Below are 24,723 nucleotides of genomic sequence, written 5' to 3'. Positions count from 1 at the left end.
ATGGTTTATTGTTGCACCAGAAGAGCCCAACTCAGAAGCTTAAGTTCTGAAATGAAAAAGTAAATATGTTTGCATGTTGAACTTTCGAGGTCAAGTATCCTACTTAACGTTCACATAACTGATCCTTTTCCTAGAGGCATGAAGTACAATCCTAATTTAATTCTCCACAGGGTCAGTCTCCTTCGATTCGTCAGCTTATCATGCATGCAATGGCAGAATGGTACATGAGAGGGGAGCAGTATGACCAGGCAAAACTGTCACGTATTCTTGATGTGGCGCAAGACTTGAAGGTGAGTTTTGCAAAACGCTGCCATTTTTTCCTGACTCGTGTCTTACGCAGACTTGCTCATCGTGTAACAAAGGCTAAGCTTAACTTAGATGTGACTAATTGAGCAAGGATTACGTTGTTTAAGCATGTCCAAATTCAGTCGTTGCTGCTGTACCTCATCTTAAAAAAAATCCAAACAACACAAACAAACAAAAAAACACCCCACAAACAAAAAACCCAGCCTGTATTCATGTGACTTTAAGTGCTCTTCAGCTGAGTTGTGGTATCTGATGCTTTCTAGCCTGTCCATTCGTGAACCCAAGACACTTTACTGGTGTTTGCAGTAGAGTTGGTTATCGTGGCTTAGCTGACAAGTCACTTGGGAAACACCATAATATAACGATGTGAATGTGCTGTAAGTCCAGGAGGAGCTTTGACTTTTAACCTTGAACACCACTGAAATAGAAATGTAGAAAACATCCTTCAGATATGTGTGAAGGCAGCACTGCTAAGCTTAATGGAACAGGGATTCCTTGAAAATACTCCTACTTTTCAGTTGTTTACCTGCTCACAGAAGAGACTAGAAGTTGTGACTGACTTCTTTGAGGCCTTTGTTGCTTCCTAGAGTTAGATTGGAAATAATTGGGTGTCACAGAACTCGAGAGCATTAACTACTGCTTGAAGTCAGTTTGGTTGTACCAGTTACTGTGTTCCAAGATGAACATCTTGAGCAGATGTATTCAGAGTGGCTCAGGTCTGTTTGCAGGGGGACACCAGGCCTTTCTGATTTATTCTGTCGCACTATCAACTTGGTAGCTCTTGACCACTTGCTGGTGGATTCTCATACAGAGGAATTAAAAACCTTCAACACAAGGTCGCTTCAAAGAAGGTCAGGTCATGATTTCAAGTGAGAGCTCTTGCTTAATTGTCTCACAAGCAAGCTATAAGTGAAGCTGATACTACTAGTCTTTTTGTGGACAAAGAAAGCATAGCAGCATGTGATAGCAAGACTTCTTGACTTGGAAGCATGTGGGGATTAGAAAGAAAAGAAAGGAGAAAGAATGTCCTTGCGTCTTCACTAGTAGTCTTCTGATTTTTTTTCTTCAGGCCTTGTCAATGCTGCTAAATGGTACTCCATTTGCCTTTGTTATTGACCTTGCTGCACTTGCCTCTCGACGGGAATACCTCAAACTTGACAAATGGCTCACAGATAAAATTCGGGAGCATGGGGTAAAGCAGGATTTTTCTTTTTATTTCTACACTCTATCAGTGACTAACTTAAGTCACTTTAACAGTTTTATAAGTAGTGTTAAAGTTGTGGAAAGTGTCCGTGATCTGATAGTTCAACGTTTTCACTGAACTATAATAGCTTAGTGCAATTCTTTCCATGGTGCAATTGCCAAGTTTGAAATAGTGGCTTGGATGCGGTTTGGGAGATTCAGATAACATTTTTTTTTTTTTCCCTCAGGAGCCCTTCATCCAGGCCTGTATGACTTTCTTAAAGAGAAGATGTCCATCTATCCTGGGTGGCCTTGCTCCAGAAAAAGATCAACCCAAAAGTGCTCAGCTTCCTCCAGAAACTTTGGCAACTATGTTGGCATGTCTGCAAGCTTGTGCTGGGTAAGGATTATATTGCTTATGCTGAATGTGTAATCTGTTTGCAACTTGTTTGCTGGCACGTGGTCACAGCTGGTTTGGAATTTCATGTGGAGAATGAGGTTAATGAGTGTATATAAGCTTGCAGGGATAGATTCAGTAGTATGTTTAATTTTACACTGAAACTTCTGTTGTAGGCTAAGTCACGAGATCTTGAAAGAGTGTTCTTGTCTTTATCATCAAACAGGTGAGGTGGTCTTGATAACTGGGGCATGGCTGGTTAGTCAGATTGTGAGTTGTTACTGACTAGACACAGGGCTGTAATTTGGTCAAAAAGGAATATAGTCCATAACTACAGAATGAGACCACATCCTGGAAAACAGTGACTGTATAAAGGATTTTGTGATTGCCTTCAGCAAATGCTGCCATGTGTGGTTATTCCCCAGCAGAAAGGGCTAATGCAATCCTTACGTGTAGGAGAAAAAGCGTTAAGTGGTGATCATAATGTAATGGAGACTGAAACTAGACATGTGTAGCTTCTGTTGTCTTCATTTGAAGTACTGACAGTCTCAAAGTAGTCAAGGGATGGAAAATATCTAAGGTCTTTTAGCAGGTCAGATAGCTTAGCTAAAGTCCAGAAGAAATAAGTATGGGTCCTAGAGAGCTGTGTTTGTCTGCTAGAGGGGAGGAGTAGACTACAGAAAGACTAATGGAAACTGAAATTGGACAAATCAATTCTTAAATATTGCGTTAACGTTTAGTAAAAATGACTGAATGTTGTAAAGTATTTGTGGTGTTGCTTCTTAATACCATCAGATCAAGATGGTCTTTAACTGCAGCAATGTTTCAAAGGTAACTAGATGTAGTGTAGTGCAACATAGAAGCCAGAGAGATGGAAAGCTGGAGTTTGGTGCTGGGTTTGGTGCTAAATTTTGGCACCAAAAGAGCTGGTGTGTGCAAGTTGCATTGTGTTCCTTGGCTTAGCCAGAGTTGGCTTGAAAGAAACATCTTTAAATGTATCCAGGATGATTCCTGGCTCTCATGTCGATGGTAGGAAATGAGTATGAACACAGAATTGACACAGTGGGTATTTGAACTGGAAGGGATATGAGGTATCTGTAAGATCTTAGGAGAAAGGATTCCCCTGATTTTTTTACTGGGACCTGTGCAATTAAACTTCAAAATGCTGTTGAAATACTGTTTTGGAAAGATGATGGTCTAGCACACCTCTTGGACTGAAAAGATGGCTGTTATATTTCAACTCAGACGGCATCTTCTGTGACTATAGTTTGCAAATGAACTTACGTTCATCATTTTGCATGCTACTGTGTCCAGATTTTAGACATTTAACAGTTAACTGTAGACTAGACTTGCATCTAATGTCACTGTGTTGTGAATCTTAATGTGTTACCAAGTTTTATTTATTCAATTAATTCCAAAAGCCACTAGTTCTCTACTGGCACAATTCTTTCAGCTTTTGGTTTCTTTTTATAGCTACTTGTATTCCCTTTTATGCAAGAATGTGACCTACTTGCAGTCATTTTCCATTACTTATTCTCTTTGAGCTTTAAAAAGAAAATGCTTGGGCTTCTTTCATGAAGCAGTGGCTTTGATTAGCTTAGGTTTCAGTCACAAATGGAAGCAGGCGTTCTAAAGACCAGAAGATGAAAATCACAATAAATATTAAGTGTGTCTGGGAGAGTAGTTCCACTTCAGCTGAAGTCTACCGTCTTCTGAATCTGTGGATTTAGGAGCCTGCTCTTTAATTAGGCTGTAGTTATTTCTTGTCCCATTTGGTCCAAGGAGACACTTTTCTTAGCCACCAGGACCCCGCATGTGCTGAGACTCTTTATTTTTGGTACCACTTGTTTGTCACCGGTGAGCACTGCAGTTGTGGCATCACGAGGCTTCAAAAAGAAGTAAGCTTTCCTTTTATTACCCAGTGTTTTTTAAGTGAAGTCAGGGTGGTTGCAGGCACCATGGGCTGACCAAGTGTGTGACTTGGTAACAAGCTGCTTTGAGAATTCCTTCCTTCCAGGAGCTGCAGTGAGTGGAGAGGGGCAGCAGTGCCTCTGCCATGCAGTTGTGTCCAGTGCAATCCCAAGTGTGTCAGCGTGTGGAATGGTCATTCCTTCTCAGTCCCTGCCTCAAGAAGGGAAGAAGCTTTTGGCTACCTGTACCTAGGGGAATAAGAAGGCCTTTCCTTGCTTTGTAAAAATGGTTAAAAAGAATGCAAGAGATGGGAACTTGTTATTCCAGCAAACTAGAGCTTCCCTTTAGCTGACAGTTTTGCACCTCTAGAGCTGGCTGGCTGTGGCTTCCTCTTTGCTTGTGTTTCAAAGTTCTCTTTCCTGCAGTTTTCTCTTAGTTCTCTTCTGGGAATGACACTGATTAGGTTGGATGCCTAAATATATTTGCACATAGAACTTGAAAATATGAATATTTTCTTTAAGATCTAGTTATCAAATCATGCCCATCTGCTTACTTGGTATCATTTGCCTCATTATCAGTTTTTTTTGTGAAAACCTGCACTTTTGTACTATCTAAAAATATTCTGATGTGTGCATCTTGATACAGCAGCGTGTCTTTGACATGATAAAAAAGTTCACCATCAGTCTGTTTAGATGGCAGGACATAATGTTAGTGCTTTGCTTTTAGTCACCCTAAGGATCAAACTCCAGGATTGTAAAGGAATCAGCTAATGAAGCAGCTGATAAAGCATGTAAAGCATCCTTTAAGCATGTAAAGGAATCAGCTACTGAAGCAGTTGATAAAATGTTTGTCGCTGTGTATGGAGATGTGCTCACCCGAGGTATCTCCTGGCGCTGCCCTGCCTGTCTCAGGCGAGCTATTACCCTCACTGCATAGGGGATTGCTGGCTTCAGGGACCAGCTGGAATCCCCTACCTCTGTTTAGTCTGTAATGGGATACTTGTCAAAGCTGAAGACGAGATCTGCACTTTGTTTTCCTGCCTTAATCGTCAGGATGGTTCCTCTCTCTTTCCCCTCATCCCAGCTGCTGTGCAGTAAAAGCTTGTGAGAACTCAGTGAAAATGAGGAATCTCCAGATGAGGTTAACAAAGCTGTGTTGGTGTGGTTGCACCATTACAGGAAGGAGTCTGCTGCTTTAGTAGGTAGAACAACAGTTCAGGAAAGCTGTAAATAGTTGGCTGTATTTTCCAAAAGGAAAATGTTACTGCTGTGTGAGTATGTTTGTGGTTAGGTTTGTCAGCAGTAGAGTTGACTTTCCTTCCAGTTTGGGAATCTGGCAGTCAGACGTGGAATACTTTGGAGAGAGGTACTGACTGCTCTCAGTTGTGCAATGACTTCATGCCCAAGTATGAGTTGTCTGTCGGCTTTTGGTTATAGTTTCTTTGAATAGTTAGGCTTCCTGCCTCTGTTGTGGTTAAATGTCAGTGTGTGAAGCATGTCTTTCAGTTTATAGACAGATGAATTTTAGTGAAGCAGGTGGTAGTGTTACCTCTCATCCTCTTTTTTTTTTCTTTGAGTGTGTAGTCCAAGCTGTAGTCATGTTGCATCTCCTATTTTGGAGAGACCTTGTATGTTAACAAGATTCAGAATGGGAATAAACATGAACAGTGAAGTGTGGGAACAAGAAGGAGTCTTGAGGAATGGATTTGAACAAGGGGTCATAGCACCAGTTATTGTGTGTTTTAATTCATGAGGCTGAGCTGTATATAACCCATAATGTGGACAACAGCAGACAAAGGCTGTTGTAGATAGTTTGCTCTTCCAAAGACTGTTGGAGCCATGTAGCCATGGCTTTCTGTAAGTCATTACTTGCTGGGGTAGCTCTAAAGCAGTATTTGATTTATGGAAAACAAAGGAGTATTCTATTGGAGATTAATTTTTAGAACTACAGTTTAAACTTTTATATTTCAATATACCTGTTTCTCTTGGGACGTGCTCTAATGCAAGTTTTATGAATAACAAAATGTAACTTGTGCTGGGATTGTTTTGCAACTTCTATTTGTGAAATGTGAAGTTTCTGTTGGAAAACCGAGAGGCCTTAGTTTCAGGAATGCTACATGGCTCACTGTCCCACTTCTCTGTTCTAGGAGTGTTTCTCAGGAGCTGTCAGAGACGATCCTCACCATGGTAGCTAACTGCAGTAATGTCATGAACAAGGCCAGGCAGCCCCCCCCGGGAGTCATGCCAAAAGGACGCCCACCCAGTGCCAGCAGCTTGGACGCCATCTCTCCTGTGCAGGTAGACAAAGAACATGCTGCGTTTTTAGAAGGTGGTGTTGATTCGGCGTTAGTTTTGCTGCACTACTTGAGCTCTTTCAGCAGGACCAAGTAAAACATCATCTGGCTCCCTTAGTTTTTATGTTTGCATGTCTAGATAACGTATAACTACAGAATAATGCCTGAGTGTTGTAGTTCGGAACTGCCTTTCACTTCACAAATGTCTGTGAGTAACTGAAGTGTAGCAGGATGGGAGCGCTGAAGAGGGATAGAGATTTGGGTTATTTAAAATAACGGAGAGTTTCTTTAAAGTGCTAAAATTTACTAAGACTTTTGAGAATTAAGCACTGCCTTTGAACCTGATGTGTCTTGTTTGTAGCTTCACGGGCCAAGCAACAGTGCTAGAGCGTAAGGACTTGTTATAACTGGGGCTCTTCAGCTCTCAACTGAACTGCTCTTTTAAAAACAAGGTACATTTAAGTTACTCCCTGCCACTCATCATCCCTTCCTCCTCTGGGAGCAACACATTACAGACAGGTTTTGCTTCTAGCAATTACATTCAATGGCAGATTTTAAAGCAGTGACAAGTTTTGCACATGAAATAGTGGCAATTCAGCATGTAAGAATGTCTGAAGCGTTGGTAGATTACGTAAGCTAAATACAGAGAGCAGTTTCCTTGTAAGTTGTTGCTTTGTTGAAGTTGCTCGTCAGATGTACCAAATGCCTTGGCAACCTGCTGCAGATAACTGATGCGAACAAACAGAGCAGCAGATGCTAGTCTGTAGTCATGCTGTCTTTTGCGTAGAGAACAGTTTTCTGCTGTTCCTAGTCAGGAACTTACTTAACTTACTGCTTTGTCAGCTGGTATTGTGCCTTCCCTCCTACTCATCACCCAGGTCTCAATGCTCTCTATTGAAGACTGCATTCAGGTATTTAGCTGTGAAAAGTGGGCGTAATGGGATCCTTCAGACAGTCCAAAACACTCTCTAAGCTTGATATGAAGTAGCCTTTGTAAGTCTCGAGGTGAGGTCTGAGGTCACAAACTGCAGAGCATAAACTACTCCAGTATGAAAATCTACATGCTGCTGCTTCTAAACGTTTACTGTTGTGTCACACTTAACTAGAGACTCTGGAACAATCAGCCTTTCTGTAAAACCTCTGACAGAATAGCATTTTATGGGATTGTAGAAGAAAAAGTGAAATTGCATTCTGTAGACAAACTAATCTTTTGAGGTGATCTGGATCATAGAATCATAGCATGGTTAGGGTTGGAAGGGACCTCAAATATCATCTAATTCCAACCCCCCTGCCATGGGCAGGGACACCCTCCACTACACCAGGTTGCCCAAAGCCTCATGATGACTTCAGAATTTAAAGTAACCATGCAGAAAAGCACTTCTCAGGAATGTTTTGCTACGTAGCTGTCTCCGTACAAAACTTGCCAGAAAATCAGCTTGATGGCGGTTTCTGGATGCCTGTGTATAATCCTCCTTTCTTCATTCAGATCGACTCACTTGCTGGAATGGCGTCTCTTAGTTTAGGAGGCTCAGCTGCTCCTCATACCCAGAGCATGCAAGGCTTCCCTCCAAACTTGGGCTCTGCCTTCAGTACTCCTCAGTCACCAGCAAAAGCGTTCCCCCCTCTTTCCACGCAAAACCAGACGACGGGTTTCAGTGGCATCGGAGGACTCTCTTCACAGCTTCCAGGTACTGCTGTTCAGGAGGAATGGTTTGTATTTTTGACGTATCAGAGCTAAGGCACTGTTATTGCTGTGGTTGGAAACACTGGACAAACAGCTGTGTGTCGTGTGGGAGGGAATTACACAGTCCTTGCTCCTAGGTCACTGCTGAAGCCACATTCAGAACGTTGCAATAGCAATAGGTAAAAAGTTTGGGAGTTAAGAGGGTGAGTGCTATGTCAGCTTTTAGCAATATTAATGTAGGTTGGGACAGAGATGAAGAATCGCTTGAGATAAAACTGCTTGATGTTGTGGTGCTATATAGCTCTGAGTTCTTGGGAGTGATGAGTACTGGGAGTGATAAGGGCATGCATACAGTGAAGGGTGCAACTGGGATGGCCAGTTGTTTGCTTTTCAGTAGGTGGTCTTACTACAGGTTTGCTTTTCAGTAGGTGGTCTTACTACAGGTTTGCTTTTCAGTAGGTGGTCTTACTACGGGTAGCCTGACTGGCATAGGAACTGGAGCCCTCGGCCTTCCTGCAGTGAACAATGACCCATTCGTGCAAAGGAAGCTGAGCACATCTGGACTGAACCAGCCTACATTCCAGCAGAGTAAGATGAAACCTTGTAAGTGGTAGTGTTGTCTGTGCCTGTGAAGTGTGACTGTGGTCTGCAGTTAATCTGCGTTTCCTTCAGGGGAGGCTTGGGTCTGTAGGTGGTAAATCTTCAAAATGTGGCTCCAGTATTATGCCACTAGGCTGAAAAAAGGGTCCTCTAAACTTCTATACTAACAGCTTGCCAAGTAGCCCAGGGGGATTAAAAAAAAGCTGTTAGCATAAAAATATAACATTATGGATTTGCATGAACTGTGTGTTTGTGTCCTTTTTATTTGTCGTGCTGTGTTTTGAACAAAAGCGTTGTCCTGCTCTTTACAGAGAATTGTATGCATTTAGTAAGAGGGAGGGTTTTGTTTTGTTTGTGACAAGGTTAAACAAAGCTACCTGGGTATGGTCCTGTTGCAGTAGAGAACCTGACAGGTGAAGCAGTGAATTAGACTGCAATGGTAGAAAGAAATAAGACTGACATAAATTGATGGGAATGTGGCTTTTGGAATAATTTGTTTCCTAACACTGAGCTGTTATCCTTAACTCATTTATGCCTCTGAAGTATTCTGGCAATGAAATGTTTGCACAAACAAACATTGCCTTTAGGAAGCGTAGCCATATGCTAAACCTTCTACATGGCTTGTTACTGCACATCGATCGCCTCTGATAGCTCCACCGTAAAAGCAGAGTTCCCAGTCTCTACAGATGTTCAGTAGAGGCAGCTGTAGTGACCATTGGTTTATATTTTTGGGCTTGAACATTCAGTATAAACTTGCTTGAAGCTCACTGGCTGGCCTGAAAGTTTGTGTGAAAGTTCGTCTGCATGTTTGTGTTGTGTAGCATGCTTTATTCTGGTCTGGTTTGCATTCATTTCGTTTAGGTGTTAGATGAGGTTAGCTTGGGACGCACTGGGTTCGAGGAATGCAACAGTATGAGGTTAATTCTAGCTTACAATTCAGTTCTTCTGCATAAATATATTGAAACCAGATTTAAAAATAACATTTCCTGTCTACTAGAAAGGTTAAATATCCAGCTTTTCAGGAGAACTAGCAGGTTCTCAATAGGTTGATGAAGAGTTGAAAAGGACTAGGTGAAACCCTGACTGCTTGAAGTTGTTCTGAGTGTGATACTTGTTCCTTTTTTTAAACAGCTGACTTATCTCAGGTGTGGCCAGAGGCTAATCAGCACTTTAGCAAAGAAATAGATGATGAGGCAAACAGCTACTTCCAGCGTATTTACAACCACCCACCACATCCGACCATGTCCGTAGATGAGGTGAGTTCTCTTCTGTAGCAGTTGCATCACCTGTTCAGAGACTTGCTGTAAAGTTGAGAGTAATTAATTATTTCTTCATGTATTAGTTTCAGTGGAAAATAATAAAGGGCTACAGGTAGATGCTTGCAGCATTGTTTTTTTGCTTGGTTGAAATATATTTCAACCAATATATATTTCTAAGCGTCCTGAAAGTGTGATCATCACATTCTGTGGACTGAAGACTTTAGATGTCTAATTAACACTCCTAAAATGGTGTTAGGTGGGAAGAGCTCAAGGTGACGTGGAAGCTTGTGCATTCAAAATAAGTTCTAAAGTGTGCCTTTAAACAGTCTATATAAATAATAATTCTCTTGAATATATTCATTTTTAAAGTATTGAAAAATGACCACAACTTCCAAATATGTAAAGGTGTCCCAAGTTCTTCCTTCTGAGGTTTGATAATTATTTTGGTTAGTCTCTATGAGAGTAATTATCAGTCTGATGTGCTTGCTCTTTGAAGTACTTCATACTTACTTCAATATATTTGTGTAGTCATAAATTATGGAAGACACTGAATATTCGTTTTCCTAATTTTGAAGCAATGAAGTAGGCGGTCATGAAGAAGTTCTTTGTGAAGACAGTTCCTTAAAAGAAAGGGGAGAAGACTGAAGTCTGAAGAGTTGTGGTTGTAGTGATGTAGTGTCTACTGGCTAAACCAAAGTTTTCTTGAAGCAGTAATTCTGCAGTCTGCCTTGTGGCAGTGGAATTCACCTTAGTAGTTGCAAGCACTCCTGAAACCTGAAGATGTGGAAGGGCTGACTTAAAGCATTTCCATTGGTAACAATTTCTGATTTCTTTGCAGGTCTTGGAAATGCTGCAGAGGTTTAAGGACTCCAACATTAAGCGGGAGCGAGAAGTGTTTAACTGCATGCTGAGGAACTTGTTTGAGGAATACCGCTTCTTTCCCCAGTACCCAGATAAAGAGCTGCACATAACAGCCTGCCTCTTTGGTGGGATCATAGAGAAAGGACTGGTTACTTATATGGCATTGGGCCTGGCCCTGCGCTATGTTCTTGAAGCCTTACGAAAGCCTTTTGCATCCAAAATGTACTATTTTGGTATTGCTGCACTAGATAGATTTAAAAATAGGTGAGTGTGGCTTTCCATAGTGCTTGTAACAGTGCATGTCATGTCTTGTTGACCTTGAACCTGCTCTAATTATGCAGTACAAGATTGCTTATATGTGTTAGAAATTCACGCATCTCAACTTCAGGGTTACTTGAGAGATATGCTGAGCTGAAACAAAACGTGCTAATGTGCTAGTTAAAGGGTCACTTTTTTTAAGTCAAAATGTTCAGTGCAGTACCTGTATAAACATGGGACAAACCGAGATGCTGAAACTACTTAGCAGACTTTGTTTATAAAAATAATTCAGTAAAGTGCTGAGTTAGATGAAGCTGTCGGCTTTTTGGAAACTGGGTAAATGTATTTTCTCTTTACAGGTACGATCTAATGGCCTGCTATTTGCACTGTTTGTTACTGAAAGACTGACTAGGAACTAAGCTCTAGGACTTGAGTTTTACAAAGAAATCTCAAGTATGGCAAAAAGTATCTCAAAAAACCCCAACATCTTTCTCAAAGCTTTTAATGGATTGCAGAGAAAGGAAACTCTCCAGACAGGTTGCAATAGTAGGCAGGATTATACACCATGGGAAAAATCTCTGTTTTGGAAGAATATACTTGAACTTGAAAAGTATTAGAAAGCTCCCTGGAATTATTTAATGACTAGAAATGTGTGGACTTGAAGCGTGGACTTGTAAGCAAGGAGCATGTTATCTTCTGTCCTTGTTCTCTTCATATAGTTCGACTGCCCTGCAGTATTTCAGTAAAAGCTGTTGCTTGCAGCATTCATAGCTGGATATTGTGCTGTGGAGTTAGCTGAGCAGAATTAATGAAGACACTTAAGGCTGATGTTCTTGAGACTTAGCTACCTTCTTACTCCTCTTCAGAACCGTTTTAAGCAGGACCTAAAGGTTTTACTCTCAATGAGCAGTAGCAGCATCTAACATTGATAAGTAGAACTACAATAATCAGTGTGTGTAGGGGAAGCTTGTCTCTTAGATGTTAGGGGCAGTCTGTGCTGTTTAAAATACACCAAGCCAGACTAAAAATTACTTACCCAGGAATGTTATTGCAAACACTGAATATAAATGCAATTGTGTGCTCAGTCAGAAGCATCGAGATGTAGGATAAGATGAGTTGCTGTGAATAAACCTCGTGTTTTCCTGTTAAATGAATTCATTTCGAATGGGTTCTGCAACAAAAAGTACTTTGTAGAAACTGCTTTGTTTATAGCACAGCTGCTGGAAGGAGTCCAGAAGTAATTCCGCGATGCAGTATGGGGGTGACATGCCAGTGTTACATTTGTATTTCTCTAATACTGTTTTTGATCTGGGTTTATACTTCTGACTAATGTGTGTTTTGTCTGACAGATTGAAGGACTATCCCCAGTATTGTCAGCACTTGGCTTCTATTAGTCACTTTATACAGTTCCCACATCATTTACAGGAGGTGAGTGTGTCCGCATCAGCACATTGGCTTGCTACGATTTTAAACTCTTTTGAGCAAATTCCTGTTTTCCTTTGGAAGAGTAGTGTGAGCTGTTGTAATTTTAGGCAGTGTACATTCACAGAATCAAATGCCTTTTCTTAAAAGTTTTGCCATGGGACAGGATGGGCAGGTGAAGGTGGTCATCTGGTACCTCTTCTGCTTCCATAAAGCTGTTCGGGTTGCTTACGTCATCAACCAGGACACATGGCCCTGCACAAAGGTTTTAAAGTCCTTCCATGGATTCACATTCTGATTCCTTAAGGATTTGGAGTTTTCTTCTAAAATAGAGGGCATTCAACTGAGTTTATACAGTTTCATACTCAGACCTGCTGAAATAATCCAGAAAAAGGTGAGGAAAAATGTCATTTCTGAAGGTCTGATGGGAGTAATGGGGATACCCTGTAAACCAAAGCAGCATTGATTATATGGTGTCTGCCTCAGAGGTTGTTTTGTTGGTAGAAATGCAGAAAAACTAATCCCAGTGGCAGAGCTTGAGAGCATAATCTAAATAAGGAAAGATGTCCACCTCTAGCATGAAGGTAGAGAGGCCATCTACCCAAAGCTGCTGAGTCAGGTAGCAGTCTCAGTTTCACCAACAGGTTTTGGACCCTGCGGTGTGTTGTCTGAGGTTACCAGTTTCTGGGAAACTGTATTACAGTGGGGAAGAAACTAATTTTCTACTGTGACGCTACTTTAGAGGATGTAAAATCTTAAAGTTGGACATTTCAGACTGTGTTTTTGCTTATTAATTGTGAACTTTAGACTTCACCATTTCTGTGTAGCTGTAGGAGTCCTTTGGGAAGAATTCTGTGCTTTGTAGCCAGTTTCTTGATACTCACACGTTTCTCTTAGGCTCTTTCCCTCTTTGCTCTGCTGTCCAGGCCTGCAGGGATGCAGGTTTCTGGGTAGTGCTCTGTAAAATGTAAGGATGTCGAGTCTCTTGACACTTGGCATCAACCTTTTGAGGTCAGAGGTAGAGCTTGAGGCTTCTCTCCCATAAGAAAGTAAGTAAATAGTGACAAGACGTGCTTTATAAGGGTAGTCAGTTGTAATTTGCAGATTCCCTTAATGGTGTTAGTGTCAAGCATGTAAAAGATTGTTGGCAAACCTTTATATATAAGTGCTCATGCTAAAACTCAGCCCATAGCTCTTTCACGGCGTGTAAAGTTTTGTTTGTGTTTGTTTACCCTGTTTTAGTACATAGAATACGGACAGCAATCCAGAGATCCTCCTGTGAAGATGCAGGGTTCAATCACCACCCCTGGAAGTATTGCACTTGCCCAGGCTCAGGCCCAGGCCCAAGTTCCAGCAAAAGCTCCTCTTGCTGGCCAAGTCAGCACTATAGTAACCACCTCAACCACCACCACTGTTGCAAAAACCATTACAATCACCCGACCAACTGGAGTCAGCTTCAAGAAAGACGTGCCGGTAAGCTTTCTGTGACTCCGGTGTCCTTACTGGAGAAGCAAAGGAGTTAAGTTGGTGGTCTGGATTGATTACGTGGAGATAAAATCCGATTTAGTTTCTGTTCTACAAGTTTTCAAACCATAATCCATGTTCTATGTCTACAGCATGTAACCTTTTCAAATATGACCAGCGTTTTTGTAGAGAAGGCATTTTTGATCATGGAACTGTAGAATTACTATGATGTCAAGTAGAAATGTGTTTATTGAGGCTTTAATTATCAAGACAATGACTGAATCATTGTTTCTGTTAATGACTTGCAATGAGGCTCTTGAAGTAGTTGGCAGCTGCTATTCTGCTTGGGGCTTGAGAACACTTTCTGCACACTAAATCACGATTGACCTAGCAGTCCTAACTGCAACAGATTTCTCAGATCTTTAGTCTCTTACGTAAACATATCTCTCAACTGCTAGTCAGAGTCATTACAGGGTTGGCAGATCAATAGTATTGGCTATTCCAGAGGAAGTGTTGGGGCACACTTGGTCCCATGTGTATGCTGAGGATGTGTAGAGCTGTTCCTGTAGAGTAACTGATGCACTGTGGTCAAGTCTATCTTGATTCCTGGTGCTGCCTTTGTCTCATTCTCTTCAAAGAAGGTCCTCAAATGAAAGGAGGTGAAAGCCAAGGGTAGCTGAAAGTTGTGAACAGCTTTTAGGGGACAGTGCTTCTGGAGACTCACTACTGTACTCAGTACTGCTCACTATCCTACTGTGATTTTCTCCAGGCTCACAGTGGATGCAGGATATTAGCCTAATGGTGCTGTTGCAGTGGCACCTATTACATATAAATGAAAATGCTAGAAGTGTTTTGAACAGCAGCATTCTTCTGCTGAGTATTGATCATTGTTGTAGAGTAAAAAAAAAACACCTGACTTCATTAGAGTGCCATTGAAAATGAATCTGAGAAAGTAGATGCCACCTGACAAAACTCAAGTCTTTTTTCACTTGACAGAGCAGAAAAAAGTTTTTTTTGATGTCGTGTCTAGGTATTGTCTGTAACCTCTTGTTCTCCCTCTAGCCTTCCATTAATACTACCAACATTGATACGCTGTTAGTAGCCACAGATCAAACTGAGAGAATTGTGGAACCTCCAGAGAACGTCCAGGAAAAAATTGCTTTCATCTTCAATAATCTGTCTCAGTCAAATATGACACAGAAGGCAAGTATGGAAGAATATTAGTAAAATTCTTTTATTTTTTAATGCTTCTGAAATCCATTCTAAAGTGGTGGGTGCAATGAAGTCGGGGAGAGGTAAAACTATTGTGTCTCACTCATTTTATGATTAAGTCCTTACTGGTTGACCAGATCTTCGAATAATGAGACACCAACTTCTAAATATTTAGAACAACAACAAAAACCACCTTAGTGTTAAAAGCAATTGACTGAATATGGCTGAGTTGGTCAGAGCTGACTCCAGAAGCTGGTGGTCATCTTCTGATGTCTTCTGTCGTCTGCTTTCTCCTCTGATATGGAGACAGGTTGAAGAATTGAAGGAAACAGTGAAAGAAGAGTTCATGCCTTGGGTGTCACAGTATCTTGTGATGAAGAGAGTCAGTATTGAGCCTAATTTTCACAGCTTATATTCAAACTTCCTTGACACACTTAAGAATCCAGAGTTTAATAAAATGGTTCTGAATGAAACCTACAGAAATATCAAGGTGAGTAGTGCAAGTTTTCTAATACTTAGGTAGTTTTAAAGATTTCAGTGTGCTGTTCTCAGGCTGTTTGCTTACTGTGTTGCTGATCTTCAAATATGGACTATAATTCAAAAATCTACTTGCCAGCTTTACAGTTGAACTAGCAGGTTACCTTTAGGAATACTAGGATTCTTCTGGTTTCAGTCAGGAATGTACCAAAGACTTAATTCCATTGAATGAGAGCGTAAATCTGCATTTGAATTCTTTTATGTAGGTGGACTCTAAATTTGTGTGAGGCTTGCAAATTATAACCTAGGGGAAAATTGTTTCTAGCCTAGTTCTTTCATGTGGGGAAAGTATAAAGATAAGAAAACCACTCTCTGTTTTGGTCAAAGAAGAATAAAGGGGAAGGGAAGGGTTTAGAAAGTGGGGGTGTAACAACCAAAATTCCCTAGAGGGCTAGAATAATGTGAAGGGGAGGAGGAGGGAGAAGCAGTAGCCCAGAAGAGATGAGCGTATGAAACAAGTTTGTCAAGCAAGCACTACTTTTAAACCTGTTGGTGGAATTTCCTGACCACCCTGGGTTACGCTGTAGTGCAAAAGAATCTCCTGGCTCTTTAGAGCATAGCTGACTTTGCTCCGTTCAGCTCATGCTCCTCTGAAGCTAAGGAACAGAACTAACAGCAGAGTACTTGTGACGTGATTTCAGTCTTGAAATGAGAATTAAATGGTTTCCCAAGAGGTGCCAACTGTAGCCTTCAGGTCTGTGATGAAGCATTAGGAAGCAGCATTGCCTTCACAAGTTATGCTTTACTAAGCGAGTAGTTGGAACAGTCATGACGGAGTAAATGGTGAGGTCTTGAGAATGTAATCCTCTTTTTGATCATCTTGAAAGAAAGGAATTTTTAAATCATTACAGGGCAGATTTATGGGGTGCTACTTTGAAGTGAAGGCTGCTCTTAAGTATCTCTAACATGACTGAAGCTCAGAACTTCATGTTCTAAAACTTTGTCTTAAGTCAGATCAGCTTTTGGATTTAGTTTTGAGTCTGATTATCTTCCAGTTGTTGCTCGAGTTGCTTTTTTTCATTAGGTGCTACTGACATCAGATAAAGCTGCAGCCAACTTCTCGGACCGTTCCTTGTTAAAGAACCTTGGTCACTGGCTGGGAATGATTACGCTGGCTAAAAATAAGCCCATCTTGCACACGGTGAGCTTCTGTCCGTACAGATTTGTTGGGCATGAACTGGTATGCTGTTATGCAGTTGCATGGGCCATTTGGGCAATCATATCGCCTTACTGGTGCCTTTTTTGTGTTAAGTACAAAGTATGATTCCAGAGTCAGTCACTTAAAACTTCTAAATATTTTTTTTATATCAGAAAAGTTTGTAGTTAAGTTCTTGTGAAAATAAATTAATTAATCCTATGTAAAAATGTATATCTGTAAATCTTTGTTCAAAAAGTGAATGCTGCTCAGCAGTCTGTAAAATTCAAGGACTGTCTTGACTCAACCTTGCCATTATGTCCTATCAGGAAATAGTTGTAAGTGGAGTTTTTGTGGTGTGCTTGCTGTTTTCTCCACCCTTTTCCCCATTTCAGTTGTTGATGGTGTTTTTCAGGATTTGGATGTGAAGTCACTACTACTGGAAGCATACGTTAAGGGCCAGCAGGAGTTGCTTTATGTCGTGCCATTTGTTGCCAAAGTCTTAGAATCCAGCGTCAGGAGTGTGGTAAGTGACTTTGTGCTGGCAGAGCAAATTGCTCAACTGGCAAAATTAGTCTTGCAGAAAGTAATTACCTTTTTTCACAAAGTGAAAGCTGATTGAATTTCATGGAGAAAAAGAAAATGTAAGGACTTGAAGAGAGGAGAAAGTACATGGCCCGTGCGTTTTTGCAGTCTAAATAGGTGGTGTTAGCTGAACGGTATGTGGTATCCCTGAACAGAACTCTACTGAGAAATGGAAGGATGCCATTGAAGAGGTTCTAGGATCTATTTATTCTTTGATTTTATTTTTAATTCCTCCCACCTCCCTTTGACCCTGGTCAGTTCTGCTTGACATAGAACTGATCTCTCAGAAGGACCAAGTCATTGTGTTTCCGTTAATGTTCAGCTAGCTTCCTAGTCTAGTGCCAGTCAAACAGAATACTAAATCCAACCCTGATTGCAGCTGTACAGACTTCTCCATGGCTGTATTTACACATAGCTGTTCATGCTTCAAAAATTTCCAGTCTTAAGTCATCCAAATATTACAAGAGGTGTGTGTAATACTGCTCTACTTGTTCTCTTGTAGGTCTTCAGGCCTCCAAACCCCTGGACGATGGCCATTATGAATGTTTTAGCTGAGCTACATCAAGAACATGATCTAAAAGTAAACTTCTGTTTTTCTTTTCTATACCTACTGAGTGTGAGATTTTTCTTGACATACCAGTCAAGAAGGATGTTGTGAAGGACCAAATTTCACTGCTCGCTTCTTTAGCGTGGGGAGAATTGGGCATTGCTTAATTTGGTAGAACTTGGATGAAACTCTTCTCCTATGAGATCAGCATGCAAGATATTTGTCTAATCCTCAGTCACTATCAAAGTCTCTAAAAGGCATGGGGTTAGAATGGGAAGCTTGGGAGTCAAGTGGCCCAGTAAACGGTTCGGGTATTTTCCTTGTGACATAACCTAAACTAGAATTGTTGTGCAGTTGAATCTGAAGTTTGAGATTGAGGTGCTCTGCAAGAATCTTGCACTAGACATCAATGAGCTGAAACCTGGAAGTCTCCTGAAAGATAAGGATCGTTTGAAAAATCTGGATGAGCAGCTATCTGCTCCAAAGAAGGATGTGAAGCAGCCAGAAGAGCTACCACCCATCACGACAACTAGTAAGTACATTTCAAACAGAACCCAGAACCGTACTATACAAGTTTTAGTAAGACAGGTTATGCTACTGGGGAGAAGAATGTGAAGCTACTTACCTTGCTGTGACATTACTGAACGTTTGGGAGCACTTGTATGGTTCTGTAATAGAAGTAGAGGTACGGAGTTTGGAGGCAGGAAGGGAATGGAAGCCATCCTGAGGACTAATTCTACATATGCCTTGTGTAGCTACTCCTTAGAAGGGAGTGAAGCAGGATGATCTATTAACAAGACATCAGAGTTTAAACTGTGTCATAACAAACAGCTCTGCTGAAATGTGCTAGTTTGGTACTAATCATTGGGAAAACGGGGAATAAAAATTGCTTGATGAGTTTAGGAGGCTTTGTGATCAAACTGAGAAACTTTTGTTTCTTGGTCACTTCCTGATTTCAATAAGTATCTACTTCTGTGATAAGCACTTGCTTTTCAGTCATGATTCAATACAAAAATTCTTGTTTTCTATAGCTGCTTCTACAACTCCAGCTACCAGCACCACTTGTACAGCCACGGTTCCTCCACAGCCCCAGTACAGTTACCACGACATCAATGTCTATTCTTTAGGAGGGCTGGCTCCACATATTACCTTAAATCCAACGGTAAGTTTTAGAGCTGATGTGGTTTGCTACAAGAATCCTTGTCACTAGCATTGCCATAGATCTCAGCTGGTGGGAGCAGCATTTTGTCAAAGTTATTGGAGAGTCACTTCTCAAAAGCATTGGGGAGAGTGAGTGGTAACAAGTGGAGAACTTTAGGGGTGGCTTGTAGTTGTGTAGTAATCGTAGATGGTCGAGTGATCTTTCACTGTGACATTAGTATCAAATTTATTTCTGCCAGTAAGTGTCAGTTGGGATAGCTGCTATCAGGACTGAAGCTTACAAGGAGCTTCTGTGCTCCTTTTGACCAGTCAGCGACTAGGCTCTTAAGTTAATCTTCGCATCGTGCTCACCTGTGACTTTGGACAAAAAATGGCCCTCTGTCCCAGTTTCAGAATTATCAGATATTGTCATAGCTGCATGTGGAACACAACACAGGAGCGCGCACTGTAGGCTGTGACAGTAAATGTAAAAAGTGTTCAGAGAGTGTGGATGTCTAGGGTAAATGGGATTCTTTATTCTCACTGAACTTTCCAAATCCTCCTCCAGATTCCGCTGTTCCAAGCCCACCCGCAGTTGAAGCAGTGTGTGCGGCAGGCGATAGAGCGAGCGGTGCAAGAGCTTGTGCATCCGGTGGTGGATCGGTCCATTAAGATTGCCATGACTACCTGTGAGCAGATAGTCAGGAAGGACTTCGCGCTGGATTCGGAGGAGTCACGAATGCGTGTGGCCGCACACCATATGATGCGGAATCTGACTGCTGGGATGGCCATGATTACCTGCAGGGAGCCTTTGCTGATGAGTATAGCCACCAACTTGAAAAATAGTTTTGCTACTGCACTGAGGGTAAGAGTGGTGTCATCTGAAGCTTATTTCCAACTTACAGGACTGCAGACGTCTGGCATTACCAGATCAGTTCTCCACACTCAAGAGCTGTTGATTAATTATGTGGCTTAACTAGTGTGGAGATGAATTTAGTGGACAAGTGTCTCATGACTCCTGTGGATTTGGAGTGAAAAAAATGTGCTGAGATTACAACTCATATCATAGAATCACAGAATGGTTTGGGTTGGAAGGGACCTCAAAGATCATCTAGTTCCAACCCCCCTGCCATGGGCAGGGACACCTTCCACTACACCAGGTTGCCCAAAGCCTCATCCAACCTGGCCTTGAACACTGCCAGGGATGGGGCAGCCACAGCTTCTCTGGGCAACCTGTGCCAGTGCCTCACCACCCTCAGAGGGAAAAATTTCTTTCTTCTATCTCATGGAAATCTCCCCTCTTTCAGTTTAAATCCATTGCCCCTTGTCCTGTCACTACCTGTCCTTGTCCAAAGCCCCTCTCCAGCTTTCTTGTAGCCCCTTTAGGTGCTGGAAGGTCTCCCTGGAGTCTTCTCCAGGCCTGTAACGTGGGTCTTACTGTGTTGCACACAAAATTCCTGGCTACCTTTTTATCTTGCCCCAGTGTCCTCTGCAGCTTGATCCCATAACGGAAGCCTTGCAGTGCTTACATTTCTGTGGGTTTTGAGGTAGAAAAGCTAGAGTGGGGAGGACCAAATTGATTCTAGGACTTTTTGGTGATATCCTGGGTTGTTAGTATGCGTGCTTCAGGCAGATTTTATTTACCTGTGCTGTTAGCAGATCTGTAGTTGAGACTGTTCTGCACAGCTTGTGAATTCATTGGGTTTTCTAGAGGCTACTTTCAGGACTCTTAATGAACAAAGTTTGAGCTGAAGTGGTGGCTTTCCCTTCTGGACTAAATGGAATGGTTCACAAATGCTGGCCAGAACAGCAGCTGCTACCCAGAATACTTGCTGTGCTTACTGTCAGTGTCAGCAACAGACACAAGAGCTTCGAGTAACCTGACTGCTGAGATGAAGAGCAGGAAAAGCAGACAAATGAATCTCATTCCATCCATCTTAAACACAATGATGAGTGTAAGCAGTTTTAGTATCGCTTTGTTAACATGTGAGCTGAGCCTGTGGGCGCTGTTACCACCTGTGTGAACAATCTGGGTGTCGAGCTAGTAACCGTAAGAGGAAGCAGCGTTGTCCTCTGAGTAAGAGAGGCACAAGTATTTCTCTGGTGTGCAGTCTTGCTGTGTTTCATCAGATGTGACTACAGTTCAGCTAGAGAGGCAACTGGAGAAGAGCTGGTTGCCTTTGGGATGATATGAGAAGGTAGGAATGGGATACTCAAGTTGGGGAGAGTGAACACAGACCGTCGTTAGAGCTGTGCATATCTACCAGGCATGATATGCCACGGAAGAATGTGTATAGGCAGAAGGAATTCAAGTTTTGTGGAAGACTTAGTGCTAGGGTGTGGTGGTGTTTGTAAAAATGTCATGAACAGTACGAAAATGTAGCAATAGTCAGGTTTTTTTATCCCTGAAGGTGTATGAAATCGATACAGGGCCCATTGTAATCGAGGAGGTTTTCTTAAGGAGTAATTACACAAAATGTTGTGTTGCAGAAGAAAGTGCTGTATAAGACATCCAAAAACTCACATCTGGCTTACTGTGTGAAGTGGGTTCGCAGGAAAGAATTTATTTTATTTGAAAGAAGTAGTGTAGCTTTCAGGAATGGATGAAATGGAAGTAGATCTTAATGGACAAGGAAATCCAAGTAGATTGGACCGTGTTTATATGCGTATTCCGTTTCCAGTGGGAGTTGCTGCTCTGCACCTTGAAAATAAGTCCATCTGTTCAGGGTTCTCTTAAAGCAGACTCCAAGGAGGACAGAAGAAAGTCTGTATCAGAAAGGGAACCCACTGAAAAACGTTTAGGACTACTGTTTTGCACCTTTGTACTCTCTGATTACAACCTAGGAAGTGGAAAAACTTGTAGACTGTGATGCAAGACTTGCTTTTCCTGCGTTAACATCTGTTGTGTGTGCGTCAGTCTACAGCAGGGCTTTATTTCTATGCCCTGGAGATAAGTTGGTGGAGAAGATGGGGAACCTCCTGCTGTTTTGTTCCTCCTTGAAAGTCTTTACTGTCGTCTTGCCTACATGTTTTATTCAAAGCTATGCAGAATTAGGTTATTGTATATTCTCTGCCAAGAGAACACGTTCCTAAGAGCGTTCCTTTTTATTGCTGGTGTTCTGCACAGGCAGTGGGGTGGATTTTAAGGCTAGTAATATACAGGGAAAAGTCCCAGCCTTCCCTGATTGTTGTGGTTTTCAATAGGCAGCCTCCCCACAACAGAGAGACATGATGGAGCAGGCAGCGGCCCAGTTGGCGCAGGATAACTGTGAGCTGGCATGCTGCTTTATCCAGAAGACGGCTGTGGAAAAGGCAGGCCCTGAGATGGACAAGAGGCTCGCAACTGTGAGTAGGGGACTGCTGTCTTACTTTTGAAAGGATTATATGTGCTCATGCACATCCAGGCTCGATGTCTAAAAGTCAGTGTGGTGTTTGGGTTTTTTTCCCCAGGAATTTGAGCTCAGAAAACATGCTAGGCAAGAGGGACGTCGGTACTGTGATCCTGTTGTGTTAACTTACCAGGCTGAGCGGATGCCGGAGCAGATCAGGTTAAAGGTGAGGATGTTAACTGAGCTGTGTTCTGCTGCTGCTCTTCTCCCACTCCTGGTAAGGAAAAGTGGATGGTGCAGCTTCAGCTGAGCAATTCTGTATGTTGTTAGTCTCGTCTAACAGTGCAACTGCCATTAGCTTGACTAGTAATGGAAACACATGAATATGTTGTTCCAAAATGAATGTTTGTACCATTTTCCTTAATTCCTTGAGGACATGAAGTCCTGTCTCTTGTTCCATGCTGGCCCTTTCACTGAAAGATAACTAGTCTTTTTGTTTTATGTCCTTTATATTTTCTTCCTTTAAAGCATATACCATGTGCTCTCAGCAGAGCATTTCTCTTGTGCATCAGGTACGCTCGAAGCCACTATTTAGTTATTGCTGTTTCTGGGAATGTGAGAGCAAAATCCTCCTGTTGGGAGGTGTGGCAGGAGAGATAGAACCTCAGTGCAGAGGAGCTGAATCCTACTCGATGTCGAGGCCACTCTGTTTAAGAACATGCTTGAGCAGCTACCTGTTACACAAACTGCCTTCATTTCCTACTGCCACAGTGTTTAATGATGAAATTAATGGCTGTTCTTTTTGTTGCAAAGGTTGGAGGTGTGGACCCAAAACAGCTGGCTGTTTACGAAGAGTTTGCACGCAATGTCCCTGGCTTCTTGCCTACCAATGACTTAACTCAGCCCACGGGATTTTTGGCTCAGCCTATGAAGGTAGAGATTTCTGAACTAACCAGCTTGAGAGTCCTGTAGCCCTTTTGGTGAACGTTGCACAACTTGTGTCCTTTGCTAGAAGACTAGTAAGAATCAGAATTTGTATTGCTTGGGAATAGTGGTTGAAAGATGCATGAGTTTTAATGGCAAAATAATGGCAACATAAGACTTGTATCTAGTCTTAGGGGTTTGTAACCCAACTTGGGACAAGATCTGCAAGTTGTGGTAGCAATGGAACGTCTTACTCAAATCTCAGGTTGCTTTTGTGGGAAGATGATGGATTGCAAGCATGGATTATGAGCAGATTTTTGTATGCATATTTGATCTTAAGGACTGCTAGAATTGTTTGCTAGTTATTTCCACAGCTTAATTTGCTCACACTCGTGTATTTAAAATGCCAGCATAACTAAGCTACAATGCTGTAGAGGCCTAAATTCTGGATAGTATAATTTGCTAAGCAGAAGAGCCAATTGGTATTTGAGTTTCACAGATACAATCCTTGCAAAAATCACTCATTCCCACTTTTTCTTAAGCAGCAAGCTTGGGCTACAGATGATGTAGCACAAATCTATGACAAATGTATGACAGAACTGGAGCAGCACCTGCAGTCCATTCCACACACCTTGGCCATGAATCCTCAAGCTCAAGCGTTGCGCAGCCTCTTGGAGGCTGTGGTAGTAGCTCGTAACTCCCGGGATGCTATTGCTGCACTTGGACTACTGCAGAAGGTGAGTGTATCTTTATTTTATCAAGTTATTAAATTTAAGATTTAACAACTCTTGTCCTGTAACAACCCACCTAGAGCTCATTACTCATCTGGCGTGTGCACTGTCTTACTGGTGACTGTGTATCTTCATGCATCCTGTGGAACTTGCTTGGTGAACAAAACTGAACAACTGCTGTCTTGGGAAACTGAGTAAATAAAATGGGAAGAGGGCCATGGTGTGCACTTGGTGTATTGTACATGCGGTGACCAGGATGGTGTGCAAAGAAGCAGGTGCAGAATCCTGAGACTTAGGGGAGTTCTGTTCAGATGTGGCCAGTAGGCAGCTGTTGCACTCCAGAATAGCCTTGGATTTCAGGATGATTTGGAGGCTAAGACGATGTTTGAACTGCCCTTGTAGGTGGATAGTGTTGAGCACAGGGCTGGGTTTATGTGGCACACTTGGGAATTGTATATTGCAGTAACTTATAAACGAGCATGCGTGATAGGTTGAATGCTTGCTCCTTCAGCTTTCCTGCAGGACAGGGAGAAAATAGAGGGAAGGCAAGATGACCTTGATCATTCAGATTGTGACAGTTTAGTAGGGAAAGCAAAAGCTGTGTGCACGAACAAAACAAAAAAACATCACTACTTCCCATCAGCAGGCAGATGTCTTGCCGCTCCTTGGAAAGCAGGGCTTCAGCACATGAATGTTTGCTTGGAAAGACAAACATAACTGTGAATGCCTTCTTTCATCCTCCTTTCCCTGAGCTTTTATTGCTAAGCATGATGTCATATGGTGTGGAATATCCCTTTATTCAGTTTGTCAGCTGTCCTGGCTGTGTTGCTTCCCAACCTCTTGCCCATCCACTGGTGGAGAAGGCAGAGTGGGAAAGAAGCAGCCTTGATGCTGTACAAGTGCTGTTCAGCAGTCGGCAAGGCACTGGTGTATTGTCAGCACTGTT

At 42.0% G+C, this 24,723-nt stretch overlaps 1 protein-coding gene and 2 non-coding genes across 8 annotated transcripts in view; all 3 read left to right on the top strand.

Annotated features, from left to right (window-relative positions):
• CNOT1 (CCR4-NOT transcription complex subunit 1) overlaps positions 1-24,723 on the top strand; it is a 59,336-nt gene that overhangs the window by 22,866 nt on the left and 11,747 nt on the right. The window contains exons 14-35 of one of the 6 annotated variants that reach the window (XM_086621208.1): positions 171-290; positions 1,376-1,498; positions 1,737-1,888; positions 5,943-6,093; positions 7,576-7,777; positions 8,233-8,376; positions 9,505-9,629; positions 10,471-10,757; positions 12,101-12,179; positions 13,416-13,646; positions 14,700-14,840; positions 15,160-15,339; positions 16,411-16,527; positions 16,937-17,047; positions 17,609-17,686; positions 18,008-18,185; positions 18,685-18,815; positions 19,362-19,658; positions 21,998-22,138; positions 22,244-22,348; positions 22,936-23,055; positions 23,592-23,783. In XM_086621208.1, the coding sequence (XP_086477334.1) occupies positions 171-290; positions 1,376-1,498; positions 1,737-1,888; positions 5,943-6,093; positions 7,576-7,777; positions 8,233-8,376; positions 9,505-9,629; positions 10,471-10,757; positions 12,101-12,179; positions 13,416-13,646; positions 14,700-14,840; positions 15,160-15,339; positions 16,411-16,527; positions 16,937-17,047; positions 17,609-17,686; positions 18,008-18,185; positions 18,685-18,815; positions 19,362-19,658; positions 21,998-22,138; positions 22,244-22,348; positions 22,936-23,055; positions 23,592-23,783 (3,405 nt within the window). Of the gene's footprint in view, positions 1-170; positions 291-1,375; positions 1,499-1,736; positions 1,889-5,942; positions 6,094-7,575; positions 7,778-8,229; positions 8,377-9,504; positions 9,630-10,470; positions 10,758-12,100; positions 12,180-13,415; positions 13,647-14,699; positions 14,841-15,159; positions 15,340-16,410; positions 16,528-16,936; positions 17,048-17,608; positions 17,687-18,007; positions 18,186-18,684; positions 18,816-19,361; positions 19,659-21,997; positions 22,139-22,243; positions 22,349-22,935; positions 23,056-23,588; positions 23,784-24,723 lie in introns of all 6 variants that reach the window. The other 5 variants (XM_086621207.1, XM_086621210.1, XM_086621209.1 and 2 more) reach the window with 5 other exon arrangements.
• LOC147527728 (small nucleolar RNA SNORA50) lies at positions 6,414-6,549 on the top strand. The gene has a single exon (XR_015222583.1). It is a non-coding gene; the product is annotated as a small nucleolar RNA SNORA50 (small nucleolar RNA).
• LOC147527727 (small nucleolar RNA SNORA46) lies at positions 15,857-15,995 on the top strand. The gene has a single exon (XR_015222579.1). It is a non-coding gene; the product is annotated as a small nucleolar RNA SNORA46 (small nucleolar RNA).

Source organism: Tauraco erythrolophus, chromosome 15, assembly GCF_009769465.1.
Source record: "Tauraco erythrolophus isolate bTauEry1 chromosome 15, bTauEry1.pri, whole genome shotgun sequence".
NCBI classification, from domain to species: Eukaryota; Metazoa; Chordata; class Aves; order Musophagiformes; family Musophagidae; genus Tauraco; species Tauraco erythrolophus.
The sequence above is the reverse complement of the archived record's forward strand: the minus strand, read 5'-3'. Positions and strand labels throughout refer to the sequence as shown.